General features: G+C 43.3%; 1 protein-coding gene across 2 annotated transcripts in view; it reads right to left on the bottom strand.

Annotated features, from left to right (window-relative positions):
- Positions 1-22,881, bottom strand: part of TRPM7 (transient receptor potential cation channel subfamily M member 7) — a 2,599,208-nt gene that overhangs the window by 241,774 nt on the left and 2,334,553 nt on the right. For both annotated transcript variants that reach the window (XM_069624956.1, XM_069624955.1), the window contains exon 31: positions 6,347-6,372. In XM_069624956.1, coding sequence (XP_069481057.1) covers positions 6,347-6,372 — 26 coding nt within the window. The remainder of the gene's footprint in view (positions 1-6,346; positions 6,373-22,881) is intronic.

Raw genomic sequence — 22,881 nt, 5'->3', positions numbered from 1 at the left:
TAACCAGAACTGCAGCTTAACTTTATGACGTTGTGCTTTCCTTTCATGAGGTATTCCAAAAATGTGTACACCCAAAGTGAACCCCACAATGGGTGGTACCTTAAGACAATGCCGGCCGTGGGACTGCACTTTGATCTATAAGCACACTTACATCTAGGATGCAAAGTATTCCATCTTTCCATGAAGTTCACAGAATGTTATTCTGAACCCTTCTTAAAGATTATGATTATGTGAGCCTTCTGTGACCAAGATTTCATTTCAATACAGAACTGACAGTAACATACCAGGTGAAAGCTCCTGAGAGAGTTTACGCAGATTTTCTGAGGGTTAGGCACAGAGAAGTGCTTACCCCATCCTATGCACTGTTTGACCTCAGTCATCAACAGAACGCACGAAGAGGGAAGCAATGTTAGCAGAATATCAGCCAAATAAAATTGAAAAATATGCTCAAGGAGGGGGTGACAGCAAAAAAAAGGAACAAAATGGCAAATAACAAACAAGCAAACAGAGAAAGCTCTTCCCATGTTTAAATGATGGGGCAGAAAGAACAGTAACTGGGAGAGGTCAGTTGGTGATGCACAGCAGACCTGGCTCCAGGAATTGTCATCCAGGTGGGCCAGATTTGTGATCATGGGGGCCCAATTTCCATTGGGTGTGAGTGTAGGAGTACCCTAAACACATTGTGCCAGATTTCCTATATCTGTGATCCAGCAAAAATGTCTTCCTGGATCTGGAAAAATCCACTTGCACCCTTCAATTGGTTTAGTCTGGTCTGCTTTAAAAGGTGCAGAAGCCTAGATCCAAATCCAGGTTGTTAGGACTAAGGGCAAGACACGTACCCATAAGACTATTTGAATGTCGGATTAGGATTCTTGTAAGGATTGCACTCAGTAGCAGATTTAAGACAAACGGCTTTAGGCGCAAGACTGACAGAGGGCCCTGGTTAGGCTGGGCTGGAGCCTGAGAGGTGAATCCCAATTAATCATCCCCTAAGAACAACAGTTATGCATCTTTTTTCAACATAATTAAATAAATTGGCTATAAAAACAGTACAAAGAAAGAGAGAAGCAAGCAAAATAGCATAGCCGCATCAAATTACCTATCTTTCCATACTTTCATATATGCTCTCCCCTTTCTATTCTATCCACTGCTCCTTCATCTTTCACCCCAGGCACCTTCCATCAGCTCCCCTGACTACATTCCCAACTACCACCTACCCCCACCATGCCTTCTTGCCATGGCTGGAAAGAATTGAGGATGACACCTCCTCGTCCTCCTCCTCTGTGAGGGTTGAGCAATGAAGCTCCCAGTACTTATTCAATCTTAGGTGCTGTATGTTCAATAATTCCTCCCCTAACACTGTGGCTACTCCCAGCACGCTACAGAGGAGGTGCTTGTGATTCTGCCATCTTGCTGTGAAAGACAAACACCCCTTCAGAATACTAAAGCAAGAATTAGGACATTCTATTTTGTACAAAATCACATTTTGAAGCACAAACTTGTATTATTGTTGCATTTCTGCAGTACATTTTAATTGAGTTGATGTTGTGAGGGAGTGCTAGCATGCAGGAGAGACAGCCACATCAGGGGTGCTGGATCAGGAGGCATAGGGTGCCGGTTGAGGGGTTTCTGACATCCTGGTATAGCTCCAGGTGTGGCGTGGGAAGGGGGCCAAGATGTCATTGTCTGGTACATACTGTTTACAATATGCAATTGTTCATGATGACCTCTTGTGTGACGTGCTTGCTTTGATTTGCTGTTGAATGTCGCAATTTTGTTCAATAAATTCAGCCTGATCTTTTCCAAAGAAAGATGTGTGTGTGTGTGTGTCTCCCGGCCAGTCCCTGACCCCTGCGCTGCCCATCTATTAAACCACAAGTGAGGTTTTTTGGAAAGGATTGTACTACAAACTGAACCACTTTGAGGGACACCTAATTTTAGCTGGTAAGGCACAGTGAGATTAAATGATTTACTCAGGATCATACACTTAAGTGGTAAAGCCAGAATTTGAGCATAGCCTTAAATTTAGGTACTTGACCACGCATCTTCCCAGCACAAGTTGGTACAAATCTATTGCAATTTGGTTTTGCATACATAAAATGTTACTCAATTTTATACATAGTCCTTCAAAAATGCACAAAAGACATGATAAATCAACAAGACAATGTATACATTACTGTAGTAACGTATTGATGAAAAAGAGTAAGGGGGTCAAATTCTTTTTTTAGCCACCAAGTACTGGAAAAGTAAATAGTAAAACATAGGCAACATTGCCTTTGTTCTTCACTTTTTCCTTTATATATCTGCAAAAGTGTAAATCCCTCCTACAATTAACAATTGTTTGATCCATCCACAATAGGTTCCTTTGTAATCTGCCTGCTTTTAACAGGTGTAAAAGTCAGTCGGTTCTTCATAGGAATCCATTGGTTTTTCACCAGCATAAAAAACCCACTTTGCGCTCCAACTTAGCCTGCCAAATCATACAAAATCACAAAACTACCCCCTATGATTGTAGCTTTATTTTCCCCATACTGAATGGGATCCTACAAATTCCAGCATGCAAATTAAGGAGAACTGACACAAAGTGAAAATAAATGCATGACAAGGTCATTGTTTCACACAGCTTGTTCTGTACCCCGTCATGTCTAATCACCCAACAATATCACGTAAATAGCTTATATTGTGTAAATTGCATAATTTAAAGAAGAAAGTACCACAGCAATGGTCACTGCCAGTTACCTTTCACCATCTCTAATTAATTCATGTTGTAAATAATCTGCTGCTGAGACACATTAAATGATAAGACCTCACTAGAAGGGTCTGCACAGTCTTGGTTGTTAGTCTTTCAGGGTAGAGAGGCAGAGAAGGTGGGCCCCATGAGTATTTGACCCTTTTCCGACTGTTAAATCCACATATGATTGCACTCTAAGGGTAATATTTAAATACTGATTTTTGGGTTTAAAAGATATGCCCTTTTATACTTTACCAGCAACATTATAGGAAACGCATATTGTGTTATATTCCAGGTATTGATGATTAATCTTCTGAGAGGCAAATGCTTATTGGGGGTGGGAACAATCCTGCCTTCCCGCTTTCTCTCCCCCATGTCACTGGTGGGAACCCACAGTAAATAATGTCAATTTATGGCACTGCCTAAACAGCCAGAACCTTTTAAACACAACCCACAATAAACGTGATGAATTCTGTTTGCATACAAACTCTGTTAATAGTTACTCTAACAGTATGAGGTTATCAAGTCAGTACTTATCAGTTAGAATCGTGAAAGGTTACGTCAGGACAGGCTAGGCTTCCACACAGACAAAAGAAAGTTCTATTATGGTCCGAACCCTACTTGTAAGTACACATGAGAAGAAAATCTGAAACTGGGCCAAACTTGAGATTCTAGCCTTGACATGTTCAGGTAGGGCCTTGTATGGCTAACAGTGAGGTGCAGCTTTATTCGCTAAGCATAGCAAGCAAGGCACCCACATCTGGGCACATACACTTCCACTTACTGAAACCAACATGCATTTGCAAAGCCAACAGCTTGGGCCTTTGAGTAGGCCTGGGATAGGGATTTGCCAGGCACTGCCATAAGGGTACCAGCTGGCCAAGAGATGGTAACAGATGGAAACTGGTGTGCGTGCCTGGGCATATGATGGCACTGCCTGGCAAATGTCTGTCTTATATCTATAGACATAAAGTGTGGATGGAGGGGGCAAGCAGATCAGAGGTAGACAGGAAGGACAAATGTGCGGAATGGAAAACGCTGGTATGGGACAATTTCATCCATAAAACGACAAACCCCCCATGAACACTGTTGAACCCCATTTACTAACCTTAAACACCCAAAGATGTTACAAATCCTAAGAGGCCTGGAGGCCACGCTAAACTGCTGATATCGCTCATCAGGGATATGTCACCTATTGCACCGCACACGCATGAATTAGACGAGAAATATATGTCTGACAAGTGAAGAAAGTTGTTTATTTCTTATTTAGTGTGTTGTTGACACTGAAGTATTACTGCAAAAGTATGGACACACTCAATAAGTTGTAAGCACTTAACATATGCACGGCTGTACTTATACAAATGCTAATAAAAACATGTTAAAATAAAATATCTATAGACAAGCCAAAACTGCTGGCTTTGCAACAGCTTGTTTTAGACAGGACTCACATGCAAAGAACAGATGCACAACATACATATCTAACAATATGATAAAAGGTCAGGTGTATGTTAGTCCTGGTATGTTTTTCCAATGCAGTCATAGCTTCACTTGTTGTCACCGCTAGAGGGAGCTGTTGGCTTAGGATATATTGTGGTCCTACTGTGTCAATGAACACCTGCCCTTTGGCTCATGTACACGTGCCTGTACACTCGTTGCTTATAAATGAAAATGCTACAGGCATAACTTGTTGGGAGACTTTTTATTACATGGGAGCTCATTTACAGAGGTATTGGAGTCCTTATACATTCAAAAGAATGCATAGATATAACACTGACAGGTCCTATGCAGCACAAACGTTGGTGTTACGTTGTGATAGAGCTTGTCCAAAGAGTTCCCAGGAGGGTATGCTTTGACACAGAGTGGTAGGTAGTTGGTGGGAATGCCATAGGGATTAACATGGCAATGCGTAGTCAATGAGTTTGTAAATGACCAAACACACCAATAGGCTGTGTATTCCACCCTACCTCACATCCCCCATCTCCATGCTATCTGTGTTACAGTGCAAGAGTTCTGGTTTAAACCGAACAGCCAAAACTAAAAAAGTATGCATGTAAGTGTCAGAATCAATCATAACCACTGGCATTGCTTTGGTCAGCCTTCCAGGCCTTTGTTTACTAATTAGGCTTTGGCCTGCCACAAATGTAAGCAGCCCTGTCCAAACTGCTAGACAAGGCCTAAAGATGCCTTTGGTGGCTTGTTTTCCAGTTCAGTGGGGACATGGCCTAGCAATTGAGATTGAACTGGCCGTTTGGTGGAAGAACCAAAACTCAATTGTTAATGGCTTGTCCCCTTCTGTAATGGCACAGACATACCAAATGATTATGGCATGGAAGGCTTCCCAGAGCAATGACACTGGTAATGTTTCATTCAAATCCTTGCATTTATCACTTTTCGATTTTACTATCACTCTCCCCTAAAGATTTTTGTTTCTTATTACCATTCTTATTTTTTCACTTATACTCAATTAATAAACGCAGTGCAATATACATCTTGAATGCAATTTTTAAGGACCGTCAGTCAGTTGAATCTGCAGAAAAGTGTGTGCAAGCAATATCACCTACCATGTATTATTTAATACAGCAAACCATTGTATTAATTAGGATGGGAATAACTGGAATATTCCCACAAAAAATAAACATACTTTAATTTACAGAAACAAACTTGTGATTTTAAGTTTCAGAAAATAGCTACCTTGTAACTGAGATGTGTTTTTGGTCAACTATGTTGCAAATAATGCATTTGAAAACACATTTGCTTAATAACAATGGTCAAAACTAGTGTATTAACCGACCTTGTCTGCCCCGAAAAAGTGGTAAATTCTGTCAGAATAACTGGCCCATCCTAGAATCATAGCTGGCACTTCGGGCATTGCCTTATAGGTCAGTTAAAGCCTGCCCTTGCCTGACCATTCTACACCCCCGTCCTAGTGGTGTTTAACACTACTGGGAAGGACTCCTTTCTGGGTTGGGCAGGGGAAGGCCTGGGGGTTGGGTGGCTGGCTTACCTTCTGGAGCTGGGTCTTATGCACACATAGGGGCAGGGGCATGGAGGGATGATTGTGCATAGAAGCCCTGTTTCAAAGTTCTTAAAGTGACAGCCTCCTCTTTTGTAGAATGTTGCAAGTTCACCTGGAAAGTAGGGAGGACAGGATGCCAGAGGAAGAACATTTCAAGCAAATATTGTTTTTTTTCTTTGCTTACAGGGATCAGTGAATGTTTATCTTCCATACATACCCAGTTTATCAAGGACTAAAGATTCTACTTTTCCTGTAAGAAGCAACGGTTGTTTCAGCAATATACATTGAGGCTGACCACATTCCACTGAAATTAATTAGAAATGGGTTACATCTACCTTGTTATAACTTTACCCCGTTTACCTAGCCTTACACTGGGCGCTGAACAACAGATCCTGTTGGGGATAGAAGACATGGCTTGCACCCAAACATGTGTACAGTTCTACTTGAGTTAAAGAGAAAGAATGCATGGAAGCACCAAATTGCTCTAACACAAGAATTCCCACAGCTTGATCTTTCAAGTTTTAGAACCCGCCACCTTGATTTTTCCTTTGATGTGTTTTTGTTTTTTAATAATACATTTATAATTGATAGAAACTTACCATTCAATGGATCTTCATCTGAAGGTCTATTAAAAAGAAACAATATATTGTGAGGTTATGTCACAAACAATATTGCTTTGCTCATCATTTGGTCCATAATCTTAATGTAGAGCAGACATTAGAAATTATGCATGCAAAAACAATAAAGATTTGCATAAAAACTCACAATAGTTGCCAATTCTCAATTGGCCTACCCTTAGCACTGACCTTTGGATACCTTTTCATAACTAGGTTGCGAGAGATAGAACTTGTCTGCACTGAGAATGCGGTCTTATAGATGCAATTGCCACCGTAAGTACATCTCTCAACATCTTGGAAATATCCTGGCCAACAAAGAGACATTACACATTTCAAAGGAACTTCATTAGGTGGAGAAACAAGAGGGTTGTTGAGAATCTGCTAAGATTGAAGCACTCGCTTAATAAATCATTTATTTTTCTGCTACATTATTCCCATGCACACAAACTGTTACTTTCCACCCATTTGGACAATTCTCCAGGATGATCTTATAACTTGAACAGTCAAAACAAAGCAATCTAGGAGCAAACTATGCCTATCAAGCATTTTATGCAAAACCGAATACACCACAAACACCTGATCACACAAGCTGCAGAAACAACGTCTCATGATGACATTTTGTTAAGTTGTCTCCCTCAGTATCACAGCATGCTTTTTAGTCTTTACTGGCAGAACAAGTACTTGTATAGGTAATCACTGATGGAAATGAGCATCAGTAAGTACCAAGGCATCATGACAGTGGCAACTTACAAATACCAGTATTAGAACCAGTTCTTCGAACAAAATTGAAATATAATAAATCTTTCTAGTTTGATGTCTGTTTTTTGCTTCACATTTACATGTTAATCCAATGAACGTACCATTGTCGACATAGATAGCATCATAAGGGAGACACACCCCATCTATGCTGTCCAATCCCTGGTTATTCTTGCCACATATATTATGCACCAACTACATTTTTATTTTCTGCTTTTTTGTATCTTTGTGAATTATTTGCCATTTCCATTTCATTATTGCTCATGCTTGTCTGTTGCAGACATTTAATTGGTTTAACATGTTGGGAGTGTTTTACTTTTCATTCATGGTCCTCGCACACCTTCACTAGTCTCAAATTATTCCTTTTATTCTGGCGCACCTTTTTCACTGACACTTGTTTGTCTCTTTCTTTCGAAATGTAGATGTCTATCTCATGTTGCCCCAACCCATTTTTCTTACAGTCAAAATGTTATTCAGCCTCTCTACTAAAGAGATATTCTTTAAACCATATATCAGTTTTGTAGCACACTGTTGAGCTACATTAAATCAGTATTTAGTCTTCGGGAGCTAACGAGCTCCTACATGACACTACTCTAAATTAGTGGTGCCATGTATGCATGCAGCAGTAAACAATGCCTTTCTTTCAACTGGTAATAGCTATTCTCCTGTACCTCCAACATTTCTTGTATTCCGCTTTAGAACCGCTCACACTATTTAGCCTTTTACGATCTTCAGTATGATAACCATGATAACCATAGCAATCACCCAGTATTGAAATCGATGGGCCCTAAATCCATAAGCTAAAAGAAGTAACTTTCTTGACTGTTTCTCTGCAACATCACTTGCTGATCCATTGAAAAGCAATAGACAAAGGATGACCCTTGAGGCAGCTTACTTGTTAATTTTAATAATTTTCTATAAATCACAGCTCTCCAGATGTTTTGGACTACAACTCCTATGATCCCACACCATTGACTATGCTGAGTTTGGCTGATGGGATATCTCGTCCTAAAGATCTGGAGAGTCAAAAGTTGCAGGCCTGTGCTCTAAAACCTATTTACCAACATGCTTTGCTGCCTATTAGACAGCCATACTAGCCCAGTTTTCAAAACGGTTTCTAATCCAAAGGCTGTTTATCTTGTATGCCATTGTATTTAAGACTTTACTGGTGATTAATTAGATCCATACAACCCTTCATTTTGTCTGATTTCGGTGATCACAAGATCAGAAATGCAAATCTGTATATCCACAATTACTTCTCCTAGAAATGACATGCTTCCATAGATCCAGAAACACATTTGAAATCTTCAGTTATTTTATTGCTAACAACTAAAGCTATCCATCCCCGAGTCATGTGGTGTATATAGTTTGATTCTGTAATTGGCAGGGCATCACCCCCTCTGCATTACATCCTGCGAGTATGGCGTTTACCTGGAGGTCCGGACAACGAGTTGCATGGGCGGCAAGAGTGGAAACTACAATTCCCTGGTACAAGGTCCGCGGTGGAATGAATTGCAAGACGTCATTGATCCCTGTTGTTCCAACGCAAACATGAACCTCCATGTCTCGCGTTTTCTACTCGTAAGCAGAACGATCTGCAGGATCGGTGCTCCTAAACTGCTGTTTAGCGGTGAGTAGCTCTTTGGTCCGTGTTGCTTAATGTCTTTTGTTGCTTCTGTGATTCCTCGTTGCCAACCCTTGCTTCTTCTCTTGGATGTCTTCTGTGGAATTTCCTGACCTGCCTTGGTTGTGTGTTTTCCTGGAATGCTCTTTTGGATACTGGATCTTTGCCTGTCCACTGAATATTCTTTGTATTTGACCTTCTTTGGGTACCGCGCTTTGGAACTGCCTTTTGTTTCATCTTGGGAATTAACTGGAACTGTGCATCTTTAGTCCCTCCTTGATCTCTGTAGTTGCACCCTTGTACCGCTCAGGAGTAGGCCTCTGCATGTCCTGACCTTGGTGGTAGTAGTTGCGCCCTCGTGCCATTCGGGTTTGCTACTTGGAATTCCTGGACTGTGCGTCTGTTATCACCTGGCGTCAGGCAAGTTTCCTGGTCTGTGGACTGCCATGTATGGTAGGAGAGACTACTTTGGCATAGGTACATTGTTCTCTACGCACGACATACAGGTAGGACACGGGTACTCTGGGAGGTAAAAAGGGATTTGAGTCATATTGTGTTAATATATGTAATTGCCTTTTTTGTTTCCCTTACAGCTTCTTCGTGCGCCCCTGCCCCCCCCCCCCTGCCCTTTCACCTGAGCCCCTGGTCTAGTGATGTAGTATGTATAAATCCACAGGCTGCGTTCACAGGAGGAAAGTCTAGCTAATATAGGAGACCCACGACTTTTGCATTGTGCGAGTGGTGAATTTGCAACAGTAATGCTGTTCTCCTGCATGCCCCCTTTGCCACCACTTAATTATTTCCCCCTTAACCATCTATTGTCGCCACCTCCTCCTTAACAGCACTTGTGTCCGCTACCACCTTCAATACTCTACTACCACTCTCAGCTCTATTGCTTACTTCCTCCTACCAAATTCAGTACTTATGTTACAACCTTCTGTTCATTCACAATAGTCAAATCTACCTCTGTACTTCCAGAGTCCTCCTCTGAACCACTTTCAAAACCGGATAGTGTACTCTACCTCTGTATCAGGAACCGCCCCTCTACTCTGCATAGGACGCGTTCTTGGGGATTACCTTGGCGGCTTGGGGATAGTCTGTATGTGTACTACATTAACCCATATACAGAAGAAAAAGGCAGAGTGTCGAAAGAGTGCCAACAATACGGAAAAAACAATTCAAAACTAATTTATTAAAGTGCATCAAAAAGAGGGAATACAATCACACGTAAATGTATACTTTACAACACATTGTGAATTGTATGTTCTTCATCAATAAAACATGGCAAAATGAAATTGAATTTGCAAGTCCACAAAAGAAGTGTCCAAACGTATACAGTGTTTTATTTAGAGGAGATCCTATGCTCTAAAGTAGAACCTTGTATTAATTCCACTACCCCTATCTAACCTTATGTGAATGTTATTCCCTCTTTTTGATACACTTTAATAAATTAGTTTTTCATTGTTTTTTTGAGTATTGTTGGCACTCTCTTTCGACACACTGCCTTTCTCTGTATGACATGCATAACTTACCGAAATAGCATTTCTGATGATTGTATCGGCTTAGATTCACATGCCGTGCATATAGTCCGACATCTAATGGTAATCGCTGAGTATTGCATCTTTCTTTCGAAGATCGAAATGGGACGTTTCATGGGCGTGACTTTAACACCATCCCTAGCAAGACGTGTAACGTACCCAAAATCCCTGACGCATCGAGGTCGTTCTGGTTGTGGTTTTCCTGCCATGAGGGAGCCTTATAGTCAGCGTGAGCGAATACAGAAGACAGTAAGTGTATGATGTCTATGTTCCTTCTACTTCACGAGGGGAGGAAGGGTGGGCACATGTGGATCTAAGCAGATACAATCATCACAAATGCTATTACCGTAAGTAATGCATGTCTTCTGATGCTTGTGAATCTGCTTAGAAACACATGCTCTGCATAGATTAGCAAGCAGTACCCAAAGATGGTGTTGGGATGTGTGAAGAAACAGTAGCAAAGAAATGTCTTGGCAGAGCTTGTCCCACCTGACAACCAGACCTACAGTGAGTATCTAGGCAGTAGTGTTGTGTAAAGGTGTGTACAGAACTCCAGATTGCTGCTTTACAAATGGACAAGAGGCACATTTGCAATTAATGCTATGGTAGCGCGCGCACCTGGGAAGTACCCGAAGTACGGCTATTGGCTGGGACCGCTGGTTCAGAACGCTGCAGAGGCGCCGCTTGACGCGGCTTCGAAACCCTTCGTAGAAGAGCTGACAGGACGTACTTAAACGCAACACGGAAGTTGCCTGTCCCTGAGGTGCACGAAGTATAAACTTTAAAAGCTAAAAGCTAACTGTTCTAGCGTTACTGAATAATGAGGAAGAGGTGTGCCTGTTATTGATTCTCTGCCCCTCCTCTTTCAGATGCTCTGATTGGATATTCTCTTTTCAAACCCGCCCCTGACCCCGCCCATTGGTAACGTTAAATACACTGTGCACTGCGCACCTGCGCGCACCTGGGAAGTACCCGAAGTACGGCTGTTGGCTGTTTGCTGTGTTGCGCAGTGTGCAGCCGAGCAGCTTTGTGTGTGCCGAATTATATAATCGTAGGCCTGTATAAAGACACAGCAACAGGGCAACTCTTAGAAAAAGGCAATACACCCATAGGAGTGGTACTGGTGGAAGAAGTTGATCTGAGGAAGGTATGCGAAGGACAATACGACAATACGTGTATATGCTTGATTGGGGGTACGGTTTTATCTCCTCAGAACGTAAGATTAGTAATAAAAAGAAAGTTTGCCAGGGGTAAAAAAGACCCAGCAACGGCAATGAATATTATAAAAACGCCCCGTATGAGCATAGCGCATGCTATTGCAATAGCTCTTCCATTACCCTCCGACTCTGATGAGGACCTAATTGAATGTGCCCAAAATGAATCCGCCAGAATAATTATTGAAAATCAAGATGATGTGATCCCTGCCTCCTCTCAGTCCCTGTTCAATGAGGAGCCGAGACTGGGAGGAGAGGACGGGGTCGATATAGGATGGAATGCGGGAAATCAGTCACAACTAAGACAGAATACCGTCTCATTTATAGATACACCTCACATATTTACCTCTGGTGAAATAACTTTACTGGGTTTATCTGAACACTTTGATTCATCCACACAATGTTCGAATTCAGCACGTAACATTGTGAATGCAGAGGAAGCTTTGAGCGAGTCTAGTCGACCTCAGATTCCAGAGAGAAATGATGGGATTCATGATTACATACTAAAAGAAGTGAAGTCGCAGACCCGTATTCTAAAAGAAATCTTGCTTGCCTTGACAGCTTTCCCTGAAATGCTAGTTGAAAATATGGCAAAGTGGAAAGTAATTTCAGGAGAAGGCGCCCCAAATACTTTACCTAATACATTGAGCAATGGTGAGCAGGACTCAAGTGAGTTACATTTGATTCTTCCTAAACCTGTCATGGGAGATAATGAACAGAGTGTTATTGAGGTGCATAATACTAGGAAAAACAATAGCTTGACGGAAGATTTGCAAATTCCTGCTGCTGCCAATGAGCCTATCAGGGTGGCGGATATATTTAATGTCAGGATTTCTAAAAAAAAATGAAAAGAAATTGACAAAAACAGGTGCGTGCTCAAAAGGCTATGAATGCATCTGCTTTAAAGTCCTTGAGAGACATCGATACACGCAACCCTGATATGGCATTGGGAGTGAACTCAGTTACAGGACAGTCAAAAGATGGGTTGGAAGCATGTATGGATGATGGTAAGCGGGAGAAAAGAGGGTCGAAGATAGTAATCCCTCGTTTAAATCCTGCTAATAACAAGTCTGAGGGGAATATTGCCCAGCCGGGGCTTGAGAATGGCTCAAGTACCGAACCCAGTGTGATTCTGGTTTCTGATACAGGGACTAATAACGATCCAAAGGTGACTGGCTATTCTGATGCGGTAAACAATTTATCAGATGCTATGAAAAATAAAATAGTCACTGATAGAATTGATACTAACTTGAAAAATCTGGAAATGGGCATGCTTGATATTTTTGACTTAATCAAGAACCCTGATGCTCAGATGCGTATAAAGATACCCCTCAGAGAGCTGAAGGTGAATGATAAGCCAATTGAAATTGCTGAGAATGCTAGTGAGCTAAGGCTAATACATGAGGAGCGAATGGGTGTACAAAGAGATAGATCAAAGGAAGAGAGAAGTCCTCAGAGAATTAATAAAGAATCCTTGCCTGTAGATCAGACGTGCACATATAAAGGGGTTCAAGTCATCCGAGACCCTGTGGTGAGGGTGACGGATAGCCTGGCATGAATGCCTGTACCAGAAATAATGTCAAAGAGTGATATCACACCATCTAAAAAAGAGGACACAGAGGAAAAAGATCAGCCCTTGACTGTGACAAGTGTGAGAGAAATAATACAGGAAATATTGTCAAATAAAGCGGGAAGAATGCCGCCTTCAGAAAATGCAATCATAGGTAACGGTATGCCGATTGACAATAGATATAATGAACTAAGTAAAGGTTCCTGTGGAAAACCTATGCATGAAGCGAGAATACAGGGGGCTGTTAGTTCTCCTCATGAAGATGCTATTAGGGAGCGCGAGGTGTACCCCCCATAGAGTGCAGGATATGGCATATGAAAATTATGTGAATAGGAAAAATCTGAACGGTAATCAGTATGATAAAGTGAGACGGCCTGAATGTTCTAGTGATCCAAGTCTGATCGTATATTATGTGTTCGATGATGGCTATTATCCGATCTTAAATAGATCATATATCTTGAACTTGTTTAGAGAGATACCAGAATTAGCCCTTGTATCTTCATGTGATATTCAGCTAGTGGACTTTATTGATCCACATAGGATGGACTTTGTGCGCCTAGTGATTGCATCGCCTATGGTGCGAGCTCTTATACTCAAGGAAGCTGGGGCTCTGCAAAAGAGGGGGTTTGACACGTATGAGTATGTTGATTTTGGTGAGAATACACGAGAGAGAAACGCGGAGCAATACCCCCGAAATAATAGTACAAGAGAGAAACAAAGGGTGACGAATCAAGTAGGGGGTGAGCACTTAACTGTAAGTGAAATGGACGAATGGAAATCGATGGCGGTTTCACTTAGAGATACTTTGGAACAATTAAAGGTATGGGTAAATCCCTTTAGCAATGATAGTTTTTTTAAATTGATATCTTGGAATTCTAGAGGACATACACACCTGGTACAAAACAAAAAAGTATGTATGAATTTAGAGAAATTTGACTTTGTTTTGTTACAGGAAACTTGGGCATGTGGACCACTGTTATGGGACGGCTTTGTTGTCCTCTGCCTGTTTGGCATGAAGGGCATTAGAGGTCGCCCCAAGGGTGGTTTGGCGCTCGCGTATCGTAATGATCCAGATATATCTCTGATAAGAGACACATGTGCATGAGTCATGCCAAGCGGCCAATTTTAGAATCGTAACCAAAGAGGGCATTACCCACCTTATGATCATTAATATCTATTGGAATGATGTGGAAAATGATGATCTCATGCTTGAAAAACTGTTGTCTGATCTGAATACATTGCTAGAAGAATGGATAGTGTCTACCCCAAACGGTTTGATAATCCTAGCAGGCGATTTAAATGCGGATTGCGATCTAACAAGTAGTGAAAGAGCAGCGAGATTAAGTGGGTGTTGCAACCAAAGAAGGCGATTAGATAATAAACAAAATAGAGGAGCCTTATGGTGTAATTTTGCAAACTCCTGGGGGCTGACACGGTTGTTTAATGACAAACCCACCTGGAAGACGCGTGGGCTTTCCTCAATTATTGATTTTATTTTCGCAAGGGAACATCTAATTGGAAATGGGGCCAATATGCATGTGGAATGAATATAAATATAAGGAAACAAAATAATCTTACCAAAGTATATTGTGCCCAAACAACTGTTAATGTCAGAGGCTCGAGAATAAAGTGGAATATGAAAAAAACAGTGAAATTCAATGATATGATGATGCATGATTTTGAGAAATGTGCTTTGGAGGTAAAAAAGATCCAATACTCGGTTGACAAATTTGGTGAGTTCTTGGGTACAATGATGGCCAAGGTGGAGCAACCAACATCCAGAGTAGCGCTAAAAGACAAAAATCATAGGCACTCCTTTGACCTTGAGATCAAGTTGCAAAGGGCCAGGCTGAACAACGATCTCCGTGCTATAAAAAAACAAAAGTTACTTGCCGCTGATTCTGGGGAGCAATGTAGACGGAGACGACAAGCTTATAGGAATTGCAGGTTGCATCATCAAGCCTTCTTATTACAGAAGGATGGTGAAAAAATGTTGAATGCAATTAAGGAAAGCAATTTGCGAAATTATTGGGCTATCATCAATAGTACGGAGATTACACAAACTCAATTAAACACTAATCCCATTAGTGAAAAGGTATGGTGTGAATACTTCGAGAAGTTGTATGCATGTTCTTGTAATGATGACTTTGTGCTTGAAAAGATGGTTTGTCATTGGTCCCTCGATGTTTCTGTGGAAAAAAATACTATCCATAATAAAGAAAATGAAAGCCTCCAGTCCCCCGGGACCCAACAATTTGGCCATGGTGTTGATAAAGCAAAATGAAAGGTTGTGGGCGAAAATACTCCATATGTTATTTAAAAATGTAATTGAGACGCAAACTATGCCAGTTTCCTGGAAAGTTTCATATGTAATTTTGATCTTTAAAAAAGGGAACCGACAGAGTACGACTAATTACAGACCATTATCTTTATTAAATATCGAGACAAAGATATTCTCGGCCATAATTATAGAAAGTTTACTAAACTGGATGGAGGAAAAAGACATATTAGATGTCCGACAGATTGGTTTTCGTAAAGACTTGGGAACCGATGCTGGGGGTCTAGTAGTTACAATTATGCAAAATCAAAGATCTAAAAAGGGGAACGGCCCCATATATGCTGCATCAATGGACCTCTCGGCAGCATTTGATACGGTGGATATGATATGATATGATAGTTTATTTATATAGCGCCTATACACAATGTGTTTCAAAGCGCTTCAAGGAGGGAGGGGACATAGGAAAAATACAGTTACATTCAGCAAAAGTCCTTGAAACAATACAGAATGTGAAAAAAACTATCATAATAGGCCTGTCGACATTTCTGATAGTGCAAGTGCATAGAACAAGTAAGGCAAGAGGTGATGGAAAGGAAGGAAAACAGAGCAAGCAGTAACATTACTAAGTCTGACGACAATTTACGCAGTGCAGGTGGTAACAAGAGGCGGGGTGGGAAGGGGGGGGGCAAGTGGACAGAGGGGGGAAGGAGAACAAGACACGCTACTGAGCAAAAAGTCAGTGACAAATTGAAAAGTAGGGGAGGGGGGGGGGAGAACAAAAGGGGGGACAGACAAGCTGCTATCAAGAGTCACGGAACTGATGATAGGAGTAAGTGCTAGGAGGCGGAAGTCTAAGAGGGGGGAGAAAAGGAGGGGGGAGTAGGAGGGAAGTTGAAGAGGATGGAAAAGAGGAGGGGGGTGGAGCGCAGAGCAAGGGGGGGCAAGCAGGGTGAGGGCACACAGATACTCACGGGGGGAAAACAGAATCTCGGGGGGGGGGGCAAACAGACACTCACGGGGGGCACACAGAACTCACGGGGGGCAGAGGGGGGCGCACAGATACTCACAGGGGGCAGGGGGGACAGGGGGGGCACACATACTCACAGGGGGACAGGGGGGCACACAGATAGTCACGGGGGGCAGGGGGGACACAGATACTCACGGGGGGCAAGGGGGGCACACAGATACTTGCGGGTGGCAGGGGGGGCACATAGATACTCACGGGGGGCAGGGGGGCACACAGATACTCACGGGGGGCACAAAGATACTCACAGGGGGTAGGGGGGGCACACAGATACTCACAGGGGGCAGGGGGGCACACAGATACTCACGGGGGGCAGGGGGGGCACACAGATACTCACGGGGGGCAGGGGGGCACACAGATAGTCACGGGGGGCAGGGGGGCACACAGATACTCACGGGGGTGGGGGGGCAGGGGGGCACACAGATACTCACGGGGGACAGGGGGGCACACAGATAGTCACGGGGGGCAGGGGGCACACAGATACTCACGGGGGCAGGGGGGCACACAGATACTCACGGGGGGCAGGGGGGGCACACAGATAGTCACGGGGGGCAGGGGGGCACACAGATACTCGCGGGGGCAGGGGGGGCACACAGATACTCACGGGAGGTAGACAAACACTCACATGGGGCCGGCGATCCGGCGTACCGCGGTGGACAGCGGTAGACAGGGCCTTAGGAGTGGGCCTTGTGAGGAGGGCAGGCCAAGCCTGCCGGCCTCCTCATTGGCCCAGATGTAGTGGGCCAGGGCCAATCCCAGGCCACCAGCAGCAGGATGGAAGGCACTCCGGTGCCCAACAAAGAATGAAAAGAAAACGCCATCTTGGAATGGCCGTGCCTCGAGAACCCAGTGAGGCAAAAACACACAACAACACACAAAGCATGCCAGCATCTGCGAATTTAGCAAATAAAGTACTTGTGGCTGATGGCAAAGTCACGGAGTGAAATTAGCAGAATGCTGTGAGTATGCTGTGGTGCGATCATGCGCCGATACAATAAGGCCAGGGGGGCTTACCTGCAGTTCCGAAAATGCACCGTGTGCATTGCAGGGCCTCAGGATGGAAGTGGGGAGGCATCCAAGTCGCAGCTCCGGTCGTCGTAGATGGAAGAAGTGAGGGGAGAAGGCAGCAAGAGAGATTACAGGGCCGGGAGTGGGCCTTGTGAGGAGGGCCGGCTACTTCTATGGCAGAAATTGGCAATGTTAAACATAGAGGGTGGCCTACTCTCCATGATTATTCACCTTTATTCAAACACAACTCTAAAGGTTCGACTTAATAATGAGGGACTGATGTCTAAGGAAATTCATTCAAAGAATGGCTTGAAACAAGGCTGTGCATTGGCAGCAATCTTATTCAATTTATATGTCTCTGGAGCGAATGCTAGACTGGACCCTGCGGGCCTATTAGCCCCCAGGGTCGGTGGAATTGCGATCAAGTGGTTGGCCTATGCGGACGATTTCATTCTTTTTGACAAAACTAAGATCGTTCTCCAGAGGCTTAGTGATGCTTTTGTTAGCTTTATAAGTGATCTGAAATTGAAAATTAATCCGCAGAAAACAGTGGTGATTAACCTAGGAGAAAGCAAAATGAAATGTGTAAATCCTATTTGGTTTGTTGAGGGTACTGCAGTCCGTCTACAGAAAGCATTCAAGTACTTGGGCTACTCTTTTGTTAGCAATATGTCATATAGTTTTGTGAAACAATGTTTGGAAGTAAAAACCATTGATGCAGCGAAACAAATGAGAGTTATTGAAAGCAAGTATGGTAAATTTTCCATGAGTGCCTGTAGAGATTTCTATCTTATGAAGGTGATCCCAAGGCTGTCATATGGACTCAAATTCTACCCAGAGAAAGAAGCTTTACAGTTAAAAAGTTTTGAATCAAAAATCTGGAAAAAGCTATTATTTTTTCTGCCAAAATGTATACCGATGGAGCTAATAAGATCTGAGTTTGGTTTTAACTCGTTAAAATGTTCTATGGATTGCAAAAAAGCGATGCTTTATAGAAAATGAGTTCTTGCTAAGAATAGCTCAATATAACAAGTCTGTTGGAATGATATGGGGACTTACATGTCGAATTTGAAAGTAGAGGTGCAAAAGACCCTGAGTAATATTGGTGTTACTTTGAATGTCCTTTTAGAAAGACCTGCAATCATTAAAGCCTTCGATTGGGTTGCGAATAATTCTGTAATAATAAACTCAAAATTGTATGTGCAAGTATTATCGGTTTGGAAATGGTTCCCCGTACCTGAGCAATATCTAGTAAAATGTCCATCACGGAACTTGCGACATAGTATTATGAGATTCAGAATGAATGTGATGAATACCAATGAAATAGGTGCATTAAGAAAATTGATTCCACAGAATATGAAAGTATGTAGATTCTGCATGTTCGAAGATCTTCCAGAATCTCTGTCACACTTGCTGTTAGGTTGTACCATGTTAAAGAATGAAAGACTTGCTTACTTTGCGGAATTTGTAATTGACACCTCGTGTGCATTTAGAGAGCAAATTTGGTTTGAAATGCTACATGGTCGTAATATCATATTAAAAATAAGGGTGATAGCGTTCTTGGCAAATGTATGCAAAGTTACATAGAAGGATTGAAGTCTGGCATGTGTGGACATACAGATATATTCTCGGGAAACATGATCAGGTGTAAGCAGTTAGATGGAAAAGCGAACTATGTACAGTTGAGGTTATCAACTCTGGATGAGGAAAAATCAAAGAAACTTATTTACCATAACTACTTTTAGTCGAAAGAAAAGAATTGAAGACTTGCATGTGAGTCTTTTTATGAAAGTAAAAGTCTATGCAGTTGTTGTGAGAAAAAATGCTTACTATATGTGTAAAATGATGTTTTAAGATTGTTGTGTTAAATGATAAACATTTTTTTGTATAATTTTATGTTTTGATAATGAAAATTTGTAAAGGTTCTTTTAAACCAATATACAATAAATAAAAAATGTTTTAAAAAAATGCTATGGTAGCCCCTGTGGCCCGAGTAGAGTGTGCTCTATGTGTGAAGGGCAGGTCTCTCTTGGCAAGAGTCTAACAAAGTGTGATGCAGTTCACAATCCACTTTGAGATAGCTGATTTAGAGACAGGGTCCCCTTCTCTACCAGCTGCCACTGAGATGAAGAACTGGTTTGTTTTTCTTGGTGGCTTTGTCTTTTCCAGATAACCGCTCTTCTCTGGAGGCTGGAGGCTTCTTTCTGCCACGTTAGTGGGGTTTTGGAAAAAGGTGGGCAGTTCTATGGACTAGTTTACATGGAACTTTGATATGAATTTAGGCGCAAATCTTGGGTGTGTGCGCAGAACCACCTTATATTTGTGAATCCTGACAAATGGGTCTTGAACTGAAAGGGCCTGCAGATTTGAAATAGGGGGATGATCCCTCCATAAACGCTTTAACCACTGGAATTTTCCACCACGAAACCTTGTTTTGGGACGTTGTGTATGCTGAAAGCGCAGCTAAGTGGACCTTTAGGGAATTGAAACACAGACACAAACCTAACAGGTAAATTAGGTACAGGACAATATGTTCTGGTGTGCAAACAACAGGATTGGTGCCCTCGTTATTAAACCAGATGACAAAGCATTTCCATTTGCTGGAGTAGCAGTGTCTGGTGTTAGGTTTCTGTGCTTCCCTAAGTATGTCCATACATCTTTGAGGGAGTTGGAGGTTCCCAAACTCTATGACCTCAGGAGCCAGGCTGCTAAATTGAGAGTTTGAGGGCATGGATGTAGTGTCTCTCTCTTGTATTGCGATAGCATGTTGTAAGGGCACGGCAGCTTCCTGGGATGGGAGACTGACATTGCCATGATATGGGAGAACCAACGATGGCGGCCCCACATCGGGGCTACCAGAATCATCCTGACTGGCTCTTGGTGCATCTTGTGCACGATTATATATATAGTGGAGCGATTCTGATGGTACCTGGAGGCATAATATTGGCATTGTGCGTTCTCCAGAGTTGTGAACAAGTCGATCTCTGGGAAGCCCCAATCTGCGAAGACGTTGAGTACAAAGTCCTTGTATAGTTGTCACTCGTACTCTACGGGAAGGGGGAAGTCTCTGCTGAGTATGTCCACCAGAAGATTGAGTTCCCCTGGAACATGTTGCGACAGGAGGAACATCTTGTGTTTGAGGGCCCATTTCCATATGTTCTGTGACAGTTTGGACAGCCCTAGAGAGTGAGTGCCCCCCTGTTTGTTTAGGCAATACATATAGCCATAGTACTGTCTTCCCCTGGAGGTGTGTTTGGAAAGCCTTCAGGGCCTTGAACACTGCTAGCAATTCCAACAAGTATGTACCGGGATGCGACCGCTGGGAACCACAAGCCGTGCGCTGTCTGTTGAAGGAGGTTGTAACGCTCACCTGATTCCCGTAGAGGCGCCGGTCTTGACTGGGCGTATACCGTATCTTCAAAGGTGATGTGTAACACACGGCTGGCTCTTTGGGCTGGACCTCTGTGCACTGTATGTCTGGCTCGAAGGGTAAGATGTCTGCAGATAGAAAATGTGGGATTAATGAACTGGGTTATTGAATGTCTCTCTCTTCTTCCCTTTCTCTTCTCCTGTAGAACCCCAAAGGTTAACGCTCTCACCTTAGGTAAGTGAACGCCATGCTCTCCATCTGCCTCGAGGCAGGGTGCTGTAACCAGTTTCTTCACTGGATAAGGGGAGCAGGCCTCTTGACTTCAGAGGACTGCTGTCCGTCGTTTACTGCACGAACGGTAAGTTTCGAGTAATTCTAATGTCTTTAAAGTCTTTAGTAATGATGTCTCTTGTTTTGCAGGGTTCCAGCGATGGCGGATGGCGGCCTGAAGTGAGTTGAAGATGGAGCCCGTGTGATGAATAGAAGCGCCTGGAAGCACGTAAGTAAGCGCTTGTTGCCTGCTTCACGATGCGCTCTAACTGGTTCCCCAATGTCTTCGAAACGCACCTTGTTTTGTCTTTCAGATGCGGGATGCAGCGCCGAAGGCCTCCGGAGCGTGCGAAGAGTTGGTAAGCTTTTGTCTTTCAGATGCCGGAATGCAGTGTGAAGACTTCCGGAGCGCACGAAGAGTAGGTAAGCCTTTGTCTTTCAGATGCCGGAATGCAGCCCGAGGCGTTGGTGACAGCCGATGGACCAGGTAAGTGAAGAGCTGTCACTGAAGACCGTAATGCTAACCTGTTCTTTCTTGTCTTTATAGGTGTTGCTGAAGACTGCATTCAGAATGGTAAGCCTTTTTCCTTAGGCCCAGGATCAGATGCAGAAGACACGATGAGCGTTCTGCTGCTGAGGATGCAGAATAACGCAAAGCAAGATTCATCCATCGGGTGTGGTTTAAATAGCCTCCTGTAGTGCTTAGGTGTCTCCTTCCACAGCCACGCCTAGGTAAGAAAAGAGTTCCTGCTTTCCAGAAGAGTTCCAGTGTTCTGAATCTAGGGAGTGGCTCCTGCCCCACCCAACAGGAAAAGTAGTTCCAAACAGAAGAGGATCAGAGACTCAACTGGCAGGCAAGTAAGCAGCATGGTCTGCTGCAGGTAAGTCCACCCAAGCATTATGAGCCCGGCGCTTCCAGCGCTGGGACTGGGCATATTTATGAGCCTGGTGCCACTGGCGCCAGGACTGGGTCCAAAAGGTCCCAATTGGGACTGGTTGGCACTCGGAACCTGGGTTATGGATCTGCTTCCAAGGGAGTTGGGAAAACCCTGACCTTTTGGAAGCAGAGATCATGACAGAGGTGAGCCCCTCACCCCGCCAGAGATGCGTATGTGGCAAGAGTGGCTTCTACTACAGGGGTGGTGAAGGTTTTTCCCTGCAGAAGGTTCGCCCTGGACCACCACTGCAGAGACTGAACGAAGGCTGCCAAGACAACCATTAGATCGTCCCACTGTCCGCTGGCCTGATACCATTGGCTCGAGAGACACTCTTGCATCACGGGGAGCACGCACAAGCGAGCATGTGGAGCTAGGTAAATGCAGGAGGCCATCATTCCTAACAGTCGCATGGCTTTGCATACGGTCACCTCGTGACTGGCTACATACTGAGTAATCTGGAACAGCATATTTTGAACCCTCTCGTTGGAGGGAAAGACGAGGCAGTCTTTGGTCTGAATTAGAGCCCCCAAAAACTGTTTTACTTGGCTGGGGTCTAGACTAGACTGTTTCTCGTTGATTGAGAAGCCTAGGCTGAAAAGGAGATCTACCGTCTTCTGAGTGTTTGTTAGGCATATTCCATACAAATTCCCTATTATGAGCAAGTAGTCGAAGTATGGATAGACTAGAATGGACTGCTTTTACAGGTGAGCAGCTACTATGGTCAGTACATTTGTAAACATCCTTGGAGCTGAGGCGATGCCAAAGGGAAGAACCTTGAACTGATAGTGTGTCCCCTCTATCATGAACCTTAGGTACTTTTTGTGCACAGGCAACATTGAAATATGAAAGTATGTATCTTTCATATCCAACGTGGCCATGTAATCCCCCTGCACCAGCAGTGGGATTACCTCCTGCAATGTTGTCATT

This window comes from Ambystoma mexicanum, chromosome 11 (genome assembly GCF_040938575.1).
Source record: "Ambystoma mexicanum isolate Mex_15411 chromosome 11, UKY_AmexF1_1, whole genome shotgun sequence".
Taxonomy (NCBI): Eukaryota; Metazoa; Chordata; class Amphibia; order Caudata; family Ambystomatidae; genus Ambystoma; species Ambystoma mexicanum.
This window is presented reverse-complemented; position numbering and strand designations above follow the sequence as displayed.